The 16,785-nt window shown below is 37.1% G+C and overlaps 1 protein-coding gene across 1 annotated transcript in view; it reads left to right on the forward strand.

Annotated features, from left to right (window-relative positions):
• LOC136886267 (phenoloxidase 2) overlaps nucleotides 1-16,785 on the forward strand; it is a 124,729-nt gene that overhangs the window by 61,413 nt on the left and 46,531 nt on the right. The window contains exons 8-9 of the mRNA XM_067159002.2: nucleotides 8,672-8,836; nucleotides 11,792-11,920. Of these exons, the coding sequence (XP_067015103.2) occupies nucleotides 8,672-8,836; nucleotides 11,792-11,920 (294 nt within the window). The remainder of the gene's footprint in view (nucleotides 1-8,671; nucleotides 8,837-11,791; nucleotides 11,921-16,785) is intronic.

A 16,785-nucleotide genomic window follows, 5' to 3' on the forward strand; every position in this document is an offset into this window, starting at 1 on the left:
TCGAAGAAGTTACCTCATTTTTTAAGGTATTCATAGACGTCAAAACACATGGATGTTGGAAAGGCTCTTCAGTTTTTTAGAACTAGGTAATTGTTGCGCGTGGAGGCTTAGGAGTCCAGAGAAGCGCTATATTATGTTAAAAAAAATAGAGATCCATAAAAAAGGTCCCGTGTGTCGTATAAAAATGACAAGTTGTGAAAGTGGAAATCGAAAAAGGTTGGTTTTCAGGCGATGATGTTGTTCATTCAGAAATCAATTGAAATTAAAGTACCGTAACATTGTCTTCTCAAGATGTTTTTAAACTAGAAATAATTGTCGATGCGAAGTAAGATGCTAGAAGAAAGCTCTTCTGCTTCTGGAATCTTGAAGGACGATGGATGTTTCACGAGGTGGAATAACATATATGGAGTTAAAGGTGGATATAAATTCAGAGTTCAATGCGGACCATACAATTGACTCTGAATAAATGACAGTAGGAAAAAAATAAATTTGGTCAGGTGGAAGAAAATGTTAAAATAAAATGTCATAAATAATATTATAATAATATATTAATTTACTCTATTGTAATCACAGTTCAATACGGATCTATCATTATGAAACTTATTTCTTTTAAATCAGGAATGTAATGAATGAAGCCCCATCTAGTGGCAAGGATAGGAATTGTGCCGGCTGCCAAAGCCTGTTGCAATCCTCTGGGACAATGATTAATGAATGATGTATGAAATGAAATGATACTGGAGAGTGTTGCTGGAATGAAAAATGACGGGGGAAAACTGAAGTACTCAGAGAAAAATTTGTCCTTCCTCCGCTTTGTCCAGCTCAAATCTCACATGGGAGTGACCGGGATGTGAACCACGGAACCCAGTGGCAAGAGTCCGACGCGCTGCCGTCTGAGCCACGGAGGCTCCTAAAAAGAAAAATGAATAATAATAAATAATGAAATTTAAACCTTAGTTAAAAAAAATATAATTAAGATTCAACAAAGCGTCACAGCACAAAGTGTAAACAAACAGGTTATATGTCTTTTCACGAGAGTTTAATCCTGATGTAAACATGGTATGTCCACGCCTCCACCAAAGAAAGAGTTGTGATTCGCTGAGCGTGTAGTACCGACCTCCACCTCGTCAACGTCTCGTGTTCGGACGTACAAGGCTACGCATCGCATACGATAACAGTTCGGAGATCTGAACTTCTGAATAAATGACTAAACCTAGATTCTGTTCACTTAGTTTATTGAACACATTCACAATGCACTGCCTAAGGTCACTTCTGAGCGGTTTTCCTCTTTTGTGCTTCACTACATGCGATGAATACTGACACTGACTGCTGCTGCAAGATGCAACACCCAATGTCCACGCTGTACAGCTTGGGACTTTTCCCCACTACTAGAAGACTTGCTGTATTACACCACGCCTTGCACCTTCATTTCTCCTTAATTTAAACACTATTTTATATTTAAAGAAACATATATATATACCGGTATATACGACAACCATATTTCAATTTGATTTCGTACTCTTCCAAACTCTCTAAATGTAATAAACTGAAATAAAATAAAATTAATGCCACGTACTACTTTTATTCAGATCACATACAGTCGAGTGAGTGCGACGGTTGCTTCTTCAGTCAACTACGTTGATGTCCATGTGCAAATGCAACATGCTCCACCTATTTGTTTACATCAGGATTAAACTCTCATGAAAAAACATATAAGCAACATGACAACTACAGAATGGATGTGGAAAGCACCATGGAACCATGAAATGTAATGGAACATAGCCTTTTGCTATGAAATAAAACGGAGAGGATAATTGCCCTTGGGTTACAACATTTATTTTTTTAAAGGAGACAAAATCAAGAACTCAAAATTGAACGACGTTTACAAAGGGAAATTAAGGAGTTATTAAGCATGCCTGCAGACATGCACAGTTTGCTAAAAGAAATGTAATCTCTAAATTTAAACCTATAGAAACACTAATCTGACAATACATGTCGAATAAAATGAGGGCTAGTCCCATTCTACACAAATATAGAAATAAAATCAAACTTGCATCATTATCTAAAACTCTTCAGGCAATGTGCACAGATTTTCCATGCTTATGCAAGGTGACACAGAAATACCGGGAGGCAAACCTGAGGGATAATTACAACATAATACAAAGTTACAGAAAAAGTGTATTGCCTCCAAACAAATTGTATATGATCTTAGCTGAGTAGCTAAGTCATTTCAACAAATTTAGCGGTGAATGTGAAATTTGAGGGCAACCTCCTGCATAAGAAAAAGATAAATTATCACTTTTGAATGAAGTTAAAAACCAAAATAAACATAGAAACAGTGCTTACCCTGAGACTGGGTTTTCTCACGAAGGGACCGAAGAATGAGCACGTCCTTTCGCTAAGCTGGTCAGATGATCAAAAGATCCAGATCCTACCTCGCTCCCACCGAAGAAACGGGGTAACATCGAGAAACAGGAAAAGGTGCAACCACCAAAGAGAATCAATCAGAATGCAGAATTCACCTTTGACTTTCACATTCACCAGTTACATTTACTTTCATTTTCTCTGGCCAAAAGTATCTTCTTTCTCAGTGACAGAGTGATAACAAATGTTCGAGAAGAGTCATCATTTAAACAGGAAACACTCCTCCAGAACTGCGCATGTAATATAGGCTGTTTCACAAAATTTGACAATACAGAAAATATTGAAATTCACAGATTAATGATAATTTTTGATACAACCCATGAATAAGAGTTTCTAAAACCGAATTTAAAATGATCTGGATAGGTCCAGGTTTATGAGATCGAGTCCAAAAGTCCAAACAGAATAATATCTTATAGACAAAGAAAAATAATTTTTAGTACAATAAAATAAGAAATTTCAAATTAATTCCCACTGCTGTCTTTATACTGCCATAATAATAATAATAATAATAATAATAATAATAATAATCTATAAACCAGTAAAATACCAGGATAAAAAAAATTTTGGGACCTCAAGAATTCATTTGTTACAGTGAAATTTTGTTACAGTCTCCGTGGCTCAGGTGGCTGCATGCCGGCCTCTCTCCACTGGGTTCCGTGGTTCAAATCCCAGTTACTCCATGCAAGATTTGTGCTAGACAACGTACAAGCAGGAAAGGATTTTTTTGCGTACTCTGGTTTTCCCTGTCATCATTCATTCCATCAACACTCTGCAATGTCATTTCATTTCATCTGTCAGCCATTAATCATTGCTCCAGAGGAGTGCGACCGGCTTTGACAGCCGGCGCAATTCCTATCCTCGCCGCTAGAGGAGGGTTTTATTCATTCCATGCCCAACCTGGTCAAATGACTGGAATCAGGCTCTGGATTTTCATTTTTCATAGTGAAATTTTATGCTGAAATAAGTCATTTATTAGGAACTCAGCAGTTCTAACCGTTGCAGGGTCTACACCACTTCAGCATGAATTTACAGATTTAAAAATGCCTAATATTTATAAGATGATACGAAAATTAGGATATATGTACACAAAATAATGATATACAGTAGTTGCAAGAGGTTTTCTGTAAATTTTGAGCATGTCAAATTTTACATTGTTCTTGTACACTATGTTCTGGACTTTAATTTTTACAAAAATCTGTGATAACATCTGTGGTAAATAACATTCAAAATAGTCATGAAGACAGCTTCTGGCACATCACTTTGTGACAAAAGAAAATTATTTTCTATACGTGAATAATCCAACAATCCACACACACACTCATTTTTGGAGAGATTTTTTTAAAGTAGAAAATTGGCTTTAATTTGTATTTTATTTACAAAAAAATTAATCCTGCATAATTTTACACCACAACTGAATCGAATATATGCATCAGAATTGCCATGCGATTTACACACCCTCCCCTGATATTTATAATCTGCTAATTACACCGCCATCATTGTTTTCATGACAGGTCGGGGTGTTGATGTTTCTTCTCCACCGCTGCCTCTCTTTCCACCACTCCTCTTCAGTAATCGTATTCTATTTCAGTCTTCTTTTTCTTATACTGTTCTTGATAGAGTCTTTCCCTCTGTCTTAGCCTCCAACACTTGTTTTGCTATCTTTCCTCCTACATCCTCATAACATGTCCAAACCATCTTAATTTATTCTTCTCCATCCTATCACTCAGTTTTTCTACCCCTATCTTTTTCCTGATCTCAACATTTCTTACTCTGTCTCTCCTTGTCTCCCGTACCATACTCGTCAGGAATTTCATCTCACTAGCCTGAATTTTACTGTCATCTCTTGCTGTCAATGTCCAGGTCTCTAGATGTAATGTAGGGATATATTACATCTTGTACATTATTTCTACATTTCATAGGAACTTCTCTGTTCCACCTCAAGTTCCTTACATTCTGGTGGAATGTATTTCCCACTTGTACCCTTCTGCTGATCTCTTTATCCAACCTTGCACTTTGCATTATTTCACTTCCCAAATATTTGAAGCATTCGACAACCTCAAGGTTTTGTCCCCTGATACTAACAATTCCTTTTCTTGTTATCACCATTGTTTTGCTCTTCTCCACACTGATTTTCATACCATATTTCTCATTATTATCATTTAAAGCATCTAGCTGGATTTGCACTTATGTATTGTTGGATCCTCAGATCACAATGCCATCCACAAACAACAATATTTTCATATCCCTTCTATATGTTGCCTTTGTTTCCTTTAAAATTTCATCCATAACCATTATAAGTATAATTGGAGGAAATACACTTCCCTCTCTTAGTCCAGTTTGGTTTCCAAATCAATCTATTCTCCCCACTGGAATCTGGGCACAACGGAAACAATTCTTATAGGGTTTGTACATTGCTTTCACTAATTCCCTTGATTGCTTGTTCACATAATTTTATTTCCAGAGTTTCCCACACATTTTCTCTATCCTCTTCAGTCCCAAGCCTGTTAATGCATTCGATGTGTTATATTTTGCTCAAATAATTTTAAAAAATTCACCATAGAAAATTAGTGTGTTTCACTAAGTTGTTTTATTCGTGTAGCATATATGCTACATCAGGACTCAGAGTTGACTCTCCTACCATTATTACTTTTTTCCTTAAATTATTTTGTTTTATTGTAAGTAGACAAAACCACATGTAGAGCATATGCTACATACAGACTGAGGAGGCTATTAACAAAATTGTAAGCTTTCACTAGATCAGGGAGTACCATCACCAGATCTTTTCCATATTCCCACTTTCTTCCATCAATAATCTCATTCTAAATATAGGGTCTGTCATTGACCTGCTCTCTCAGAAGCCATACTGCTCTTTTTCCACCCTTCCTCTCATCCTCCTTTTTATTATTCTTTCCAATATTTTGGTTACTTGTGACAGTGTAATTCCTTGATAATTGTCATATACTTTCACTGTAATATTACACCTTTACACCAATCATCAGATACTTGCTTTCTCCTCCATATACACTTTAGCAGCCTATATAACCAATGTAGACCAATAGGTCCTGCTGCCTTTATCATTTCCAAATATATTTCATCCACCCCTGCTGCTTTTCCCATTTTCATTTGTTTAACAACCATTGCATTATCACTCTCTGTTTCTGGATCATCCTCACTTACCACTACACTCTCTTCTGCATCATTTCTCACATTCAGGAGTTTGTCAAAGTAGTCTTTTCCACCCGTTCTTTCTCTCCAGTGGGTCTGATATTACATTTCCACTTTCTTCCTTCACGTATTTTGTTTAGATTTTCTCTTTTCTCTTATTTTTTATCAAGCCATACAACATCCTTTTTCCTCCATTTACATCCTTTTCTGACTCTTGTGTGAATCTCTCCCAACAATTCCTTCTCTTCCTCATTTACCACCTTTTTTTTTACACTTTTGATTTTGTGATACTTAATCTCACTTCCTTCTTTCCTATCAATGTTCCATTCTTGCCATGCTTTCTTCTTTTGTTTAACAACCTCCTTCACCAAGATGTCTCCTTTTCCTTGACTCTCGCCAAAGTTCTGCCACAAATCTTCTCTGCTCAGCTTATAAATATGTTTTTAAATTTGGTCAATTCTTCTTCTACACTTTCCATTTCTGATGCAGGGATGTGCTGTTTTAATTCCTCCTGAAAGTTTTCCTGAATTCCTTTCACTTCAGTCCAAAAAGTAATAGCGAATTTTAAGAAGGGAGCTGAATTATCCACGCTCGACAAACACTGGAACAATGCGGTTTTAGAAGTGCTTATATCAAAATAACGGCATAAATATATATAATATTAACTTGAGTGAGGGTGTTTATTTCCTTAATTCCTCAGTGAGCTTGAAGATTGACTTAATTATGGATATTTTGCTTTATCATATACTTAGTTAAGGGAACCTCCATTATTGATACTTACACTGAGGTTGGTTTGTTGACGGTTATGTCTGATGATCTAAATATATTGTAATGGTTATGGCGTCCGCCATGCCAACTTGCTACGTGCCGGGGGCGTCGTCATATCGGCCCCACCCCACTTACGCTCGAGCGCGCCAATCACGAGCAACACTTGGTGCTAGGCCGGCCCTCTCGCCTCCGTCCGCGGTCCCACAGCAGAGGATGACGGAAATTACTCGACTATTAATTTGGAGTCTTCTATCTCGCGAGGTTCCTGGATACATCTAGCATCCGGACTGTTCTGGAAGGCCCAGAGCAGGTATATAAGGAGAGGAGTAACTTGAAGTGACAGTCTATTTTTTTTTTTTTTTTTTGCTAGTTGCTTTACGTTGCACTGACACAGATAGGTCTTATGGCGACGATGGGACAGGAAAGGGCTAGGAGTGGGAAGGAAGCAGCCGTGTCCTTAATTAAGGTACAGCCCCAGCATTTGCCTGGTGTGAAAATGGGAAACCACGGAAAACCATCTTCAAGGCTGCTGACAGTGGGGTTCGAACCCACTATCTCCCGAATACTGGATACTGGCCACACTTAAGCGACTGCAGCTATCGAGCTCGGTGGAGTGAGAGTCAGTGAGAGTCAGTGAGAGTTAGTTAGTGAGTGAGTGAGTGAGCGAGAGCGAGATTGAGTTCGCTGGTGTGAGTTAGCGAAGAGCGCAGTCAGTGATAGTCTGGGCTGAGATGTCAGCCTGATGGAGTATCTGCCTGTTGGAGCCGAGGACTCGTTCCTGTTTCCCTGATGTCATATGTGTGTGTGTGTCCCTTGAGGGCGGCTGCTGGAGGAGAACCTGGCGTGTTCTGGAGAAGCGCGAAGAGAACACTGCGTGCCGATGTGTGCGGACTGCGAATGGGGTTCAACGGGTTGAGTGAACAGCGAATACTATCCCGACCTGCGAGACTGACGTGTAGGCTGTGGACCGTGACAGCGCTAACGAGTGTGACTGAGTGGCTGAGCGAGTGTAGTGTAAATAATCAAGGACTCTGGTGTGTGTCATGGTAGATGGAACCTGAGAAACTAAGAGAGAGAGAACACGAACCGTGTAAGTGTACTTGTGTAAGTTGTAAGCTCGGCTAACGCGTGTGCGTAAATCTGTAATTGTAGTGCTTAGTTAATAAATCTCAGAAATAGGACGCTACCAGGTTCTGTACTCATGTGTTTATTTATTTACCCTGCCAACACGTTACAATATAACTAGTCAAGTTGGCAGTTGTGATGAGTAGAGGCACCTGTTTTTTGCAAAGCGCAAAATCACAAAATTTTTGTGAAATTTTACAAATTTGGCTCAAAATGCAAAATCACAAAATAATTGGCATCACTGTTTGGTCCAAAGAAGCATAATGAATGGTGATTTAGAAAATGATGAAGTCCCTCATCTAATAAAACAAATTCCCATCCTACAAGAAACTTCAGCATCAGAATATCTTCAACCATACACAGTATTTACAGATGTAGTTGGTCATTCATGTAGAGTAGGTAAAGATATTGATGTGATAGTAATTATTTTTTTTCCTTCTTGAAATCAGAATAAATGGGCATTTTGCAGAAGCTGCAGGGAAGGCTTTATGGATCCCGATCAGTATTGTTGAGAGGTAATTTTCAGTGTAATGGAACTATCATATCGACAAGAGAACAGCCCTATCTCTGTCTTTTTCAGACTGATATGTAGATTATGTACGTAGGCTAGATCCTATATCTTGTTAAATTGACAGGATAATTCTTTTTCCAAACATTCTTGCTTTGATATATGCAATATGTGTTTTCAGTACAAGCATACAGTAAATCTTATGTTTCTTGTACATATGTAAAAATAAAATGTGATGTTTTGTTGAAAATTGCTATTAACTACATTTTGGTTCAAATTTTATTACTGAAATGTGAAAAAATAGCAAAATTATTGACAACATAAAATGAAAATAGCAAAAAAAAATTACTAAAATAACTTTCTTAAGTGACAAAATTGGGCAAAAAGAAATTATCACAAACAGGTTCCTTTACGGATGAGCCATTAAAAAAAAAAAAGGAGAATAGGGTGGCGATATCTGCTTTTTAGTGTATAGTGTGTGTACTAAACTACTGAAACACAGCAGTAACTGGACTGTGACTCACACTGTAGTTCTGACAGGAAACAGGAGTGATGGAGGGGAGTGCAAAGGTCATTGCATTGCCAGGAAAATTGATCCTGTTATTTGCCAATACAGATGTTTGACATTCAGATAATTGGAGATCTACTGTAGATAATTCATGAAGAACTATATTTTCCTTGCAGACCAAAGGCAAAATCATTCCCCTGACAGAAGAACGTGGAATAGACATCCTTGGTGACCTGATCGAGTCTAGTATCCTCTCTATCAATCGCAACCTTTATGGAGATCTTCACAATCTGGGGCACGTTGCATTGGCTTACAGTCATGATCCTGACAACAGGTATCTGGTAAGTAATGATTTTTTAAATTATTATTATTATTATTATTATTATTATTCTGCTTTTACGTCCCTATTGGACCACATCCGTGAATCATTTTCTGGTCATCTTCTTTGATAAGTTTTCTTTCTGAATTGCCTAGTAGTTTTTCATTCGTTCTGATCTTTTCTGTCATTCCACATCTGTAAATACCCTTTTCATTGTATTTGTTTTGTCTATTTCTGGTTTAACCCTTTGAGCACCGCATGCTATTATGGTTTTCCTACCACTGAGCGCCATGGCCAGTTTCCTTTTTTTTTTTTTTGCTCACAGTTCAGCTCTTATTGTAGGTGGAAACTTGAAATTTTCATGATTGCCTATATGAATAAAGCCTTACTCAGTTCATTTATGACCATTAGCTAACATTTGGTAGCCAAAACCATAAAACAAAACAAATGTTTAGCAATAAAATTTAGGTAGAACGAAATTTTTTTAATACATCGTGAACATATTTATTGAAATAGTATAACCTATTATGAAGTTATTTTGAAAATTTCATTCATTTTGTGCCTTAAATAAATCTGTAGTAAATATAATTAATTTATATATCCTAATGAGCCAAAAATACAAGTCTAATTACACTCGCTTCATTTATACATCAATACTTACTAAATATGGTACAAACGTCTTTTACATAACATACTACAAATAATAATAATAATAATAATAATAATAATAATAATAATAATAATAATAATAATAATATTCAGTACAAGTTATTTTCAATCAATCACTACTGATCTGCATTTAGGACAGTCGCCCAAGTGGCAGATTCGCTATCTGTTGTTTTCCTAGCCTTTTCTTAAATGATCGCAAAGAAATTGGAAAATTATTGAACATTTCCCTTGGTGAGTTATTCCAATCCCTAACTCCCCTTCCTATAAACGATATTTGCCCCAATTTGTCCTCCTGAATTCCAACTTTATCTTCATATTGTGATCTTTCCTACTTTTAAAGACACCACTCAAACTTATTAGTCTACTGATGTCCTCCCAAGCCATCTCTCCACTGACAGCTCGGAACATACCACTTGATCGAGCAGCTCATCTCCTTTCTCCCAAGTCTTCCCAGCCCAAGGTTTGCAACATTTTTGTAACGCTACTCTTTTGTCGGAAATCACCCAGAACAAATCGAGCTGCCTTTCTTTGGAGTTTTTCCAGTTCTTGAATCAGGTAATCCTGGTGAGCGTCCCATACACTGGAACCATACTCTAGTTGGGGTCTTACCAGAGACTTATATGCCCTCTCCTTTACATCCTTACTACAACCCCTAAATACCCTCATAACCATGTGCAGAGATCTGTACCCTTTATTAACAATCATATTTATGTGATTACCTCAATGAAGGTCTTTTCTTATATTAACACCTAGGTACTTACAATGATCCCCAAAGGGAACTTTCACCCCATCAACGCAGTAATTAAAACTGAGTGGACTTCCCCTATTTGTGAAACTCACAACCTGACTTTTAACTCCATTTATCATCATACCATTGCCCACCGCCCATCTCACAACACTATCGAGGTCACCCTGCAGCCGCTCACAATCTTGTAACTTATTTATTACTCTGTACAAAATAAGATCATCTGCAAATAGCCTTATCTCTAATTCCACTTCTTTACACATATCATTGATATATACAAGACCTCTCAAACACACTTATGTTTTGTCAAGCACAATGGATATATAATCATTTTCACAGCAATAAATGATGTGTAATAATCATTGTTACACAAGACGAAAGGCTGCTTCAAACGTAGCTCCTCCAAGGTCACAGTAGGAGAGGATATTGACAGCAGCAAGAATGTGGGGAAGCTCCTTTATTAATAGCAAAAGGCAATCAGCTTCAAGGTTTCTGACCCAACCCAATTCAAGACACATTTTGTAAATTCTAAACAAATAGCACCCACCTTGGAGGGAGTAAATGACATGTAAACTTTACAATATTCAGAACTGTGACAAATGGAAAGTCATACATTTTTTCAAAACCTTTTTTATCAGAAGACAAGCGGAATATTTTAGTGATAAAGTGCTGGAAACATTTTAACAACTGTTCAAATGAATACTTATTTATTTATTTATTTAGTCTGATCCAGGACACCCTAGATTTGCCATAAGACACAGAATAATACACAATAACAATTTTGAGGGAAGATAAAAAGATTAATGTTTAAAAAATGATAGGTTACAATTAACCATGTTAAATGGCATGAACTCCATATGAATGGTGACGAAGAATCGAAACAGAGTATTTGATGAGTGAGACGACTATCTCATCCTGTAGGCTTCTCGCTAGTTTATAGTTTTTTAATAATAGGCTATCTATAAGTAAATCCATTTCCATCTCATTTCACCCATTTAACCAACACATCGTTTTTAAAACATTTTAATTTAGTTTATATTTACGTAGTATTTAAGAAGAACAAGGTACCTGATTATGATGTACCGGTACTTAAAAAGACAAACACCTAGTGAATCACCTAAACAATGTGAACAGCTGAAGATGTTCTAAAAAAGAACAAAACATGTACTGTGTGTAATTAATTAATTTGCTAAAATGCAAATATATGTATCAAAAAGGTGGAAGATTTTTATTGTTATTAAGTCTTTGTAAGATTGGTACCATATGAAAAATGGACCTGCTGCCATGTACCAACGACAAACTGTACTTTCCCATTTTCCCGTATGTTGTTGAATTGTTTGGCTGTTAATGATCAAACACTGCCTAATAGCATCTGGTCCACTCTGTATATCTTATTTCTCACGATGTAAACCCAAATGAATATGTTGTCTATTATTGTGGGCTGTAAAAGCATCAGTCCAAATGAAAATTAAATTGAAGAATTTTTCTAAATTCATTTATTGTTTCTGAGCTTGGGTGCAATGGGGCTGTATTTTACTGGTCTCATTCAATAATTGTTGACAGGAACCAATTGGTGTGATGGGAGATACAACAACAGCTATGAGGGATCCAATCTTCTACCGGTGGCATGAATTCGTAAATTCAATTGCATTTGAACACAAAGCAACACTGCCCCCTTACACGCCAAACCAGGTAGGTATTCTTCTAGAGAGATAGTTTTGTGTAATGATATTGGGATGTCACAGTCAATAAGCTTGTTCTATAATTTGTATAGCTATGATTTGGGGATATAATTAACACACCAGGAAAGTCAAGATGTATAAAACTGTTGTCACACACCCTGAAGCTATTGGAAAAAAATCATCAAAATGAGACTTAGAAAGATAGTGGAACTTTTGCTTGAGGAAGAACAACATGGATTCAAGAAAGATCAAAGTACAGTACTGTAGTATGGATCTCATGTTTGCCATAAGAAAAGTACTGGTAAAATGGAAAGAATCTTCTGATAACATTTTTGGGTTTGTTCAAGTCATCACTTGTCAGAAGCTAGCATGCTTACTAAACAACATGTTATCCAACCGTCGACTTGCTGTATTTCTGAATGGTGAAAGAAGCAGGTGGAGATCTCTAAATAATGGTTTACCCCAAGGGTCAGTTTTATCTCCCATTCTATTCAATCTTTACATCCATGACCTGCCAAGAACAACTTCAAAGAAGATACAGTTTGCAGATGATCTAGCTTTAATTACTCAGAGTACGGATTTGGCACACTGTGAGGATGTACTTACAGAGGACCTAGGTACCATGTGTGACTATTTTCACAAATGGAGACTCCAACCAAATCCTAGTAAAACGGAAGTAACAGCATTCCACTTGCATAACATGGAAGCTAATCGGAAGCTACATGTGCTTTTTAACGGAACAGAAGTCTCCCACAACTTCTTCCCAAAATATCTGGGTGTCACACTGGATCGGTCCTTGTCGTTCAAACGGCATTGCTCGAATTTGTCAAAGAAGCTGAGTACAAGAGTAAATCTACTGCATAAACTAGCGGGCAGCAACTGGGGTGCAGATGCAAACACTCTTCGCACTGCTTCACTTTCTCTAGTATACTCGGCTGGTGAGTACTGCGCTCCTGTGTGGGAAAACAGCGTACATTCGAGCAAGATTGACGTACAGCTCAATGAAACCATGAGAGTTGTTACTGGTACAGTGAGGTCGACTCCTACTCAGTGGCTGCCTGTTTTAGCAAACATTGCTCCTCCAGATCTGAGGAGAAAAGCAGCAAAAGTACAGTTGCTCAAGAAGACCTTTGCACACAGGAACTCACTTTTGTTCAATGCCTTACAAGATCCACCTGTGATGAAGTTAAAATCCAGGAATCCACTCTGGACTGATCTACACTCCTATGAAAAATTCAGTGTAACAGCAGAATGGAGACAGCGATGGGAACAATGTCCACCCACTAACGCCTTTCTGATTAAAGACCCAACGAAGAAAGTGCCAGGTTTCGATCTTCCTCGACATGAGTGGTCAAAACTCAACTGTTTCAGAACAGGCCACGGCAGGTGCCGATATATGATGAAAAAGTGGGGATATTGTGAAAGTGCTGCGTGTGAGTGTGGTACTGAGAAGCAGACATTGCTTCATGTTGTTGAGAGCTGTCCACTGTCAGCATTTAAGGACGGTTTACGGACTCTGCATGAATTGACACCAAGTGCAGTGGACTGGTTGTCGAAGCTGGACATTCTGGTTTAATTACCTCTATATTTTAATGTGTATGTTAATTGTATATTTTTACAGATTATGCTTGTAAATGCCATACGATAATAATAATAATAATAATAACATTTTTGGGCATTGAAAAGGCTTTTTTTAGTTGAACCAGAAACACTCTATGCTGCAGAAACTCTCAACCTACAACAAAAGGGATTAAGGGAACAATTAGAAATTAAAGGACGAAAAATCATGAGAAAAATCTTAGGACCATGAATCATAAACAGAACTCATTACCCTAAACCTAATTGTGAAATGTACAAGCACACTTCCAAAATTACAGATGCAATTCGAATGCAACGAATCCAATTTTTAGAGCATTTGGAATGAATGAACCCTAACAGACTCTTCATGAAATTTACAAATTTCTACAAAGCAAGGCCACTAGACCAAAGTGGTACAAATTATTGGAGAAAGACCTCACTGAATTAGGATCACCAAATCTACAAGATCGAAAGGAAATACAAAACATCATTCAAACCCGGGGATTTGAGGAACAAGAAAGGAAACCCACACAATCGGCATGGTCGGAGGACCAGAGACATGCACAATCACTGAAGATGAAGAGCTACTGGGCAAAAAAAAAGGCAAAAAAATGTTGATTCTGCGTGGTCCTAGGTGATCCATTCGTGAAGAAGAATAAGAAGAAGGAACCCATGCTTTCCCGTGTCGACTCAGTTGAATGTAACTTAAAATCTCTCCAGTCCGTCGAATACACAAGTTAAAATAAATATTATATAACATACCTGTAAAGAACAAGGGACTGAACAACTTTTAAGTTACACTGAAAAGGCCTACAACAGCATCTCTCAGAACAAGGTCTAGGAATGTCTGGAAGACCTCAAGGTGTCAAAGTACCTGACTGACAAAGTGTAGATGCTATACCAGAATTGCTACAACTGTGTTCAGACAGGCTGTGGATGATCAAAATTGTTTGAGACAAAGAGAGCAGTCCAACAAGGAAGTGCTTTATCGCCACGCTTGTTACCAACAGTAATGGACAAGATTATAGATAGATAGATATGGTTTATTCTAACTGGAAATGTTAGCGACATGTGTCCCTGTCGTACACTTAACCAGTGAAATACATAAATAACATAAAATAAAAATATTTGAATACTGAATTTAAAAAAAAAAAATACTATCCTACTGTACATAAAATATCTATTGTAATACACAATATAAATTAACATTTAATTTCCTAAGTATAATAATATAATACCTGCAAAAAAATTAACATACAATGAATTACAACAATAATAATAATAATAATAATAATAATAATAATAATAATAATAATAATAATAATAAGAAGAAGAAGAAGAAGAAGAAGAAGAAGAAGAAGAAGAAGAAGAAAGACCAGGAAGAGAAGGAGAATAAGAAGATGATGATGAAGAAATCTGTAGCACTACAAGCTCATTTCATAGATATTTTTTGAGCACATACTTTTAAATCTTCCGTGGTTTGATATCCCTCTGACCTCCTGTGGAAGGAAGTTCCATTCATGGCTGGCTACAACAGTGAAGGAATTGTTGTAGGTTGAGGATTTATGTCTAGGAATAGCGAGCAATGTCGAGCTCAGTGTTCTGGTGTTTTTATCATGGTGTTCAGAAAGGCTATGAAATCATTCGTACAGGTTAGATGGGGATTGTAAGGTAAGGATTCGGTGCAATAAAGTCAGGGTATGCGGCGTGCATCTGTCTTCAAGGTGTAGCCATCTGGGATCGACGTAAGATTGGGTAACATGATCTGAAAATTTCAGATTACATATAAATCTTACTGTCTGTATACTTTGTGGGGCAGTAAATGAAGATTATTGAGTGCTGAGCATAAGAAACTATTGGGAAGAGGGGACGAGCAATCAATTCTGAGATGGATTATTAAGCAGTGGGAAAGTGGGGGTGAGTTGAACAGGTATTTATGTGCGGTAAAAAAGTCCTGCGAGAGCAGAATGAAAGAAGGTGAGTTAGAGGGTGGACAAGAGGGTAGGTGACTGGAATAGGCATGTAGGTTGAGGGGAAGAGTGAGTAATAAGCAGTGCTTAGGCAATGGAAGGAGAGAGTATGATAAAATTGAATGGGAAGGAGAGTATAGGTGTGGAGTACATTGTTAAGCATGTGGAGTTGGGTAATTGATATGTGATTTCATAAAGGCAGGGTCACCTTGTTTATGTTATGGCGGGTTGGAATGGAAATGCTGAATGTTGCTGTTTTGGTATCGATCGGGAGTAGGTCAGGGAACAATGATTGTGACGAAAGTGCTGAGTACATAAGGACACGTGAAGAGTATGCTAAGAACCTTGAGACAGTGGCTGATACAGCTAACAGTTTTACTCCTATTATTATTATAGTATTATTATTATTATTGTCATTAGTATTATTATTATTATTAGTATTGATATTATGATTATTATTATAGTTTGTGTTATTATTATTATTATTATTATTATTATTATTATTATTATTATTATTATTATTATTATTATTATTATTATTATTATTATTATTAATACTACAAACATGTTGGTATTATTATTATTACATAAATTGTTATTATTAATATTATTACTATAATTATATGTCGTTTATTAGGTAAAGGTGGTCGTAATGGTAAGGGCTGGGTATTTTTGAAGTGATTATTTAAGGCTGAATTTTATGCTGGAAGGTGGTGCAGGAGAAGTATAGAGAAATGATGGTGTAGATGGCAAGGAAAGAGGGACAAGGGTGAGGTGGACTCACCCGTAAGAAGTCGGGGTGGGGAAGGGCCCAAGACAAATATACTTAGAGGGAAAACATTGTCATCTGGTTAGATCTTGGGGCCTTCAGGAGGTTTCCACGGGCAGGGCCAGTCGGGTCACCATCGGGAAGGCGGCCTTCTTCTCACCAGGGGTGATGACTCGGCCGGACAGCAGGTTTTTTTGTGGTGTTCTTGTTGTAACCAAGGTTGAGATTTACAAAACACAACTTTATTATTCGCTTCAAATGCAAAATACACTATTTACACAAATAAAACTGAAATTTAACTTGAAGCAAAATGAATTAGGAATCTTGAGAAAGAGTCTATCTTCTGTACACTATATACAAGTTTACAGTATTTACATCCACTTCTATCTCGAAAAAGATAGTCCTTGATATGAAAAGTCGATAGTCGAAAACTATCAGAAGTACTGACATAAATGTTTTGGAAAGTCCTTCCTTGCTGAGTTCATAAAAGCAAGTTCAATGTTGGAAGAATTCTTTCTTAGCGAAACTAAGGGAGCTTGCATTAATTAGGGAAATATA

The sequence above is a fragment of the Anabrus simplex genome, chromosome X, assembly GCF_040414725.1.
Source record: "Anabrus simplex isolate iqAnaSimp1 chromosome X, ASM4041472v1, whole genome shotgun sequence".
Classification (NCBI taxonomy): Eukaryota; Metazoa; Arthropoda; class Insecta; order Orthoptera; family Tettigoniidae; genus Anabrus; species Anabrus simplex.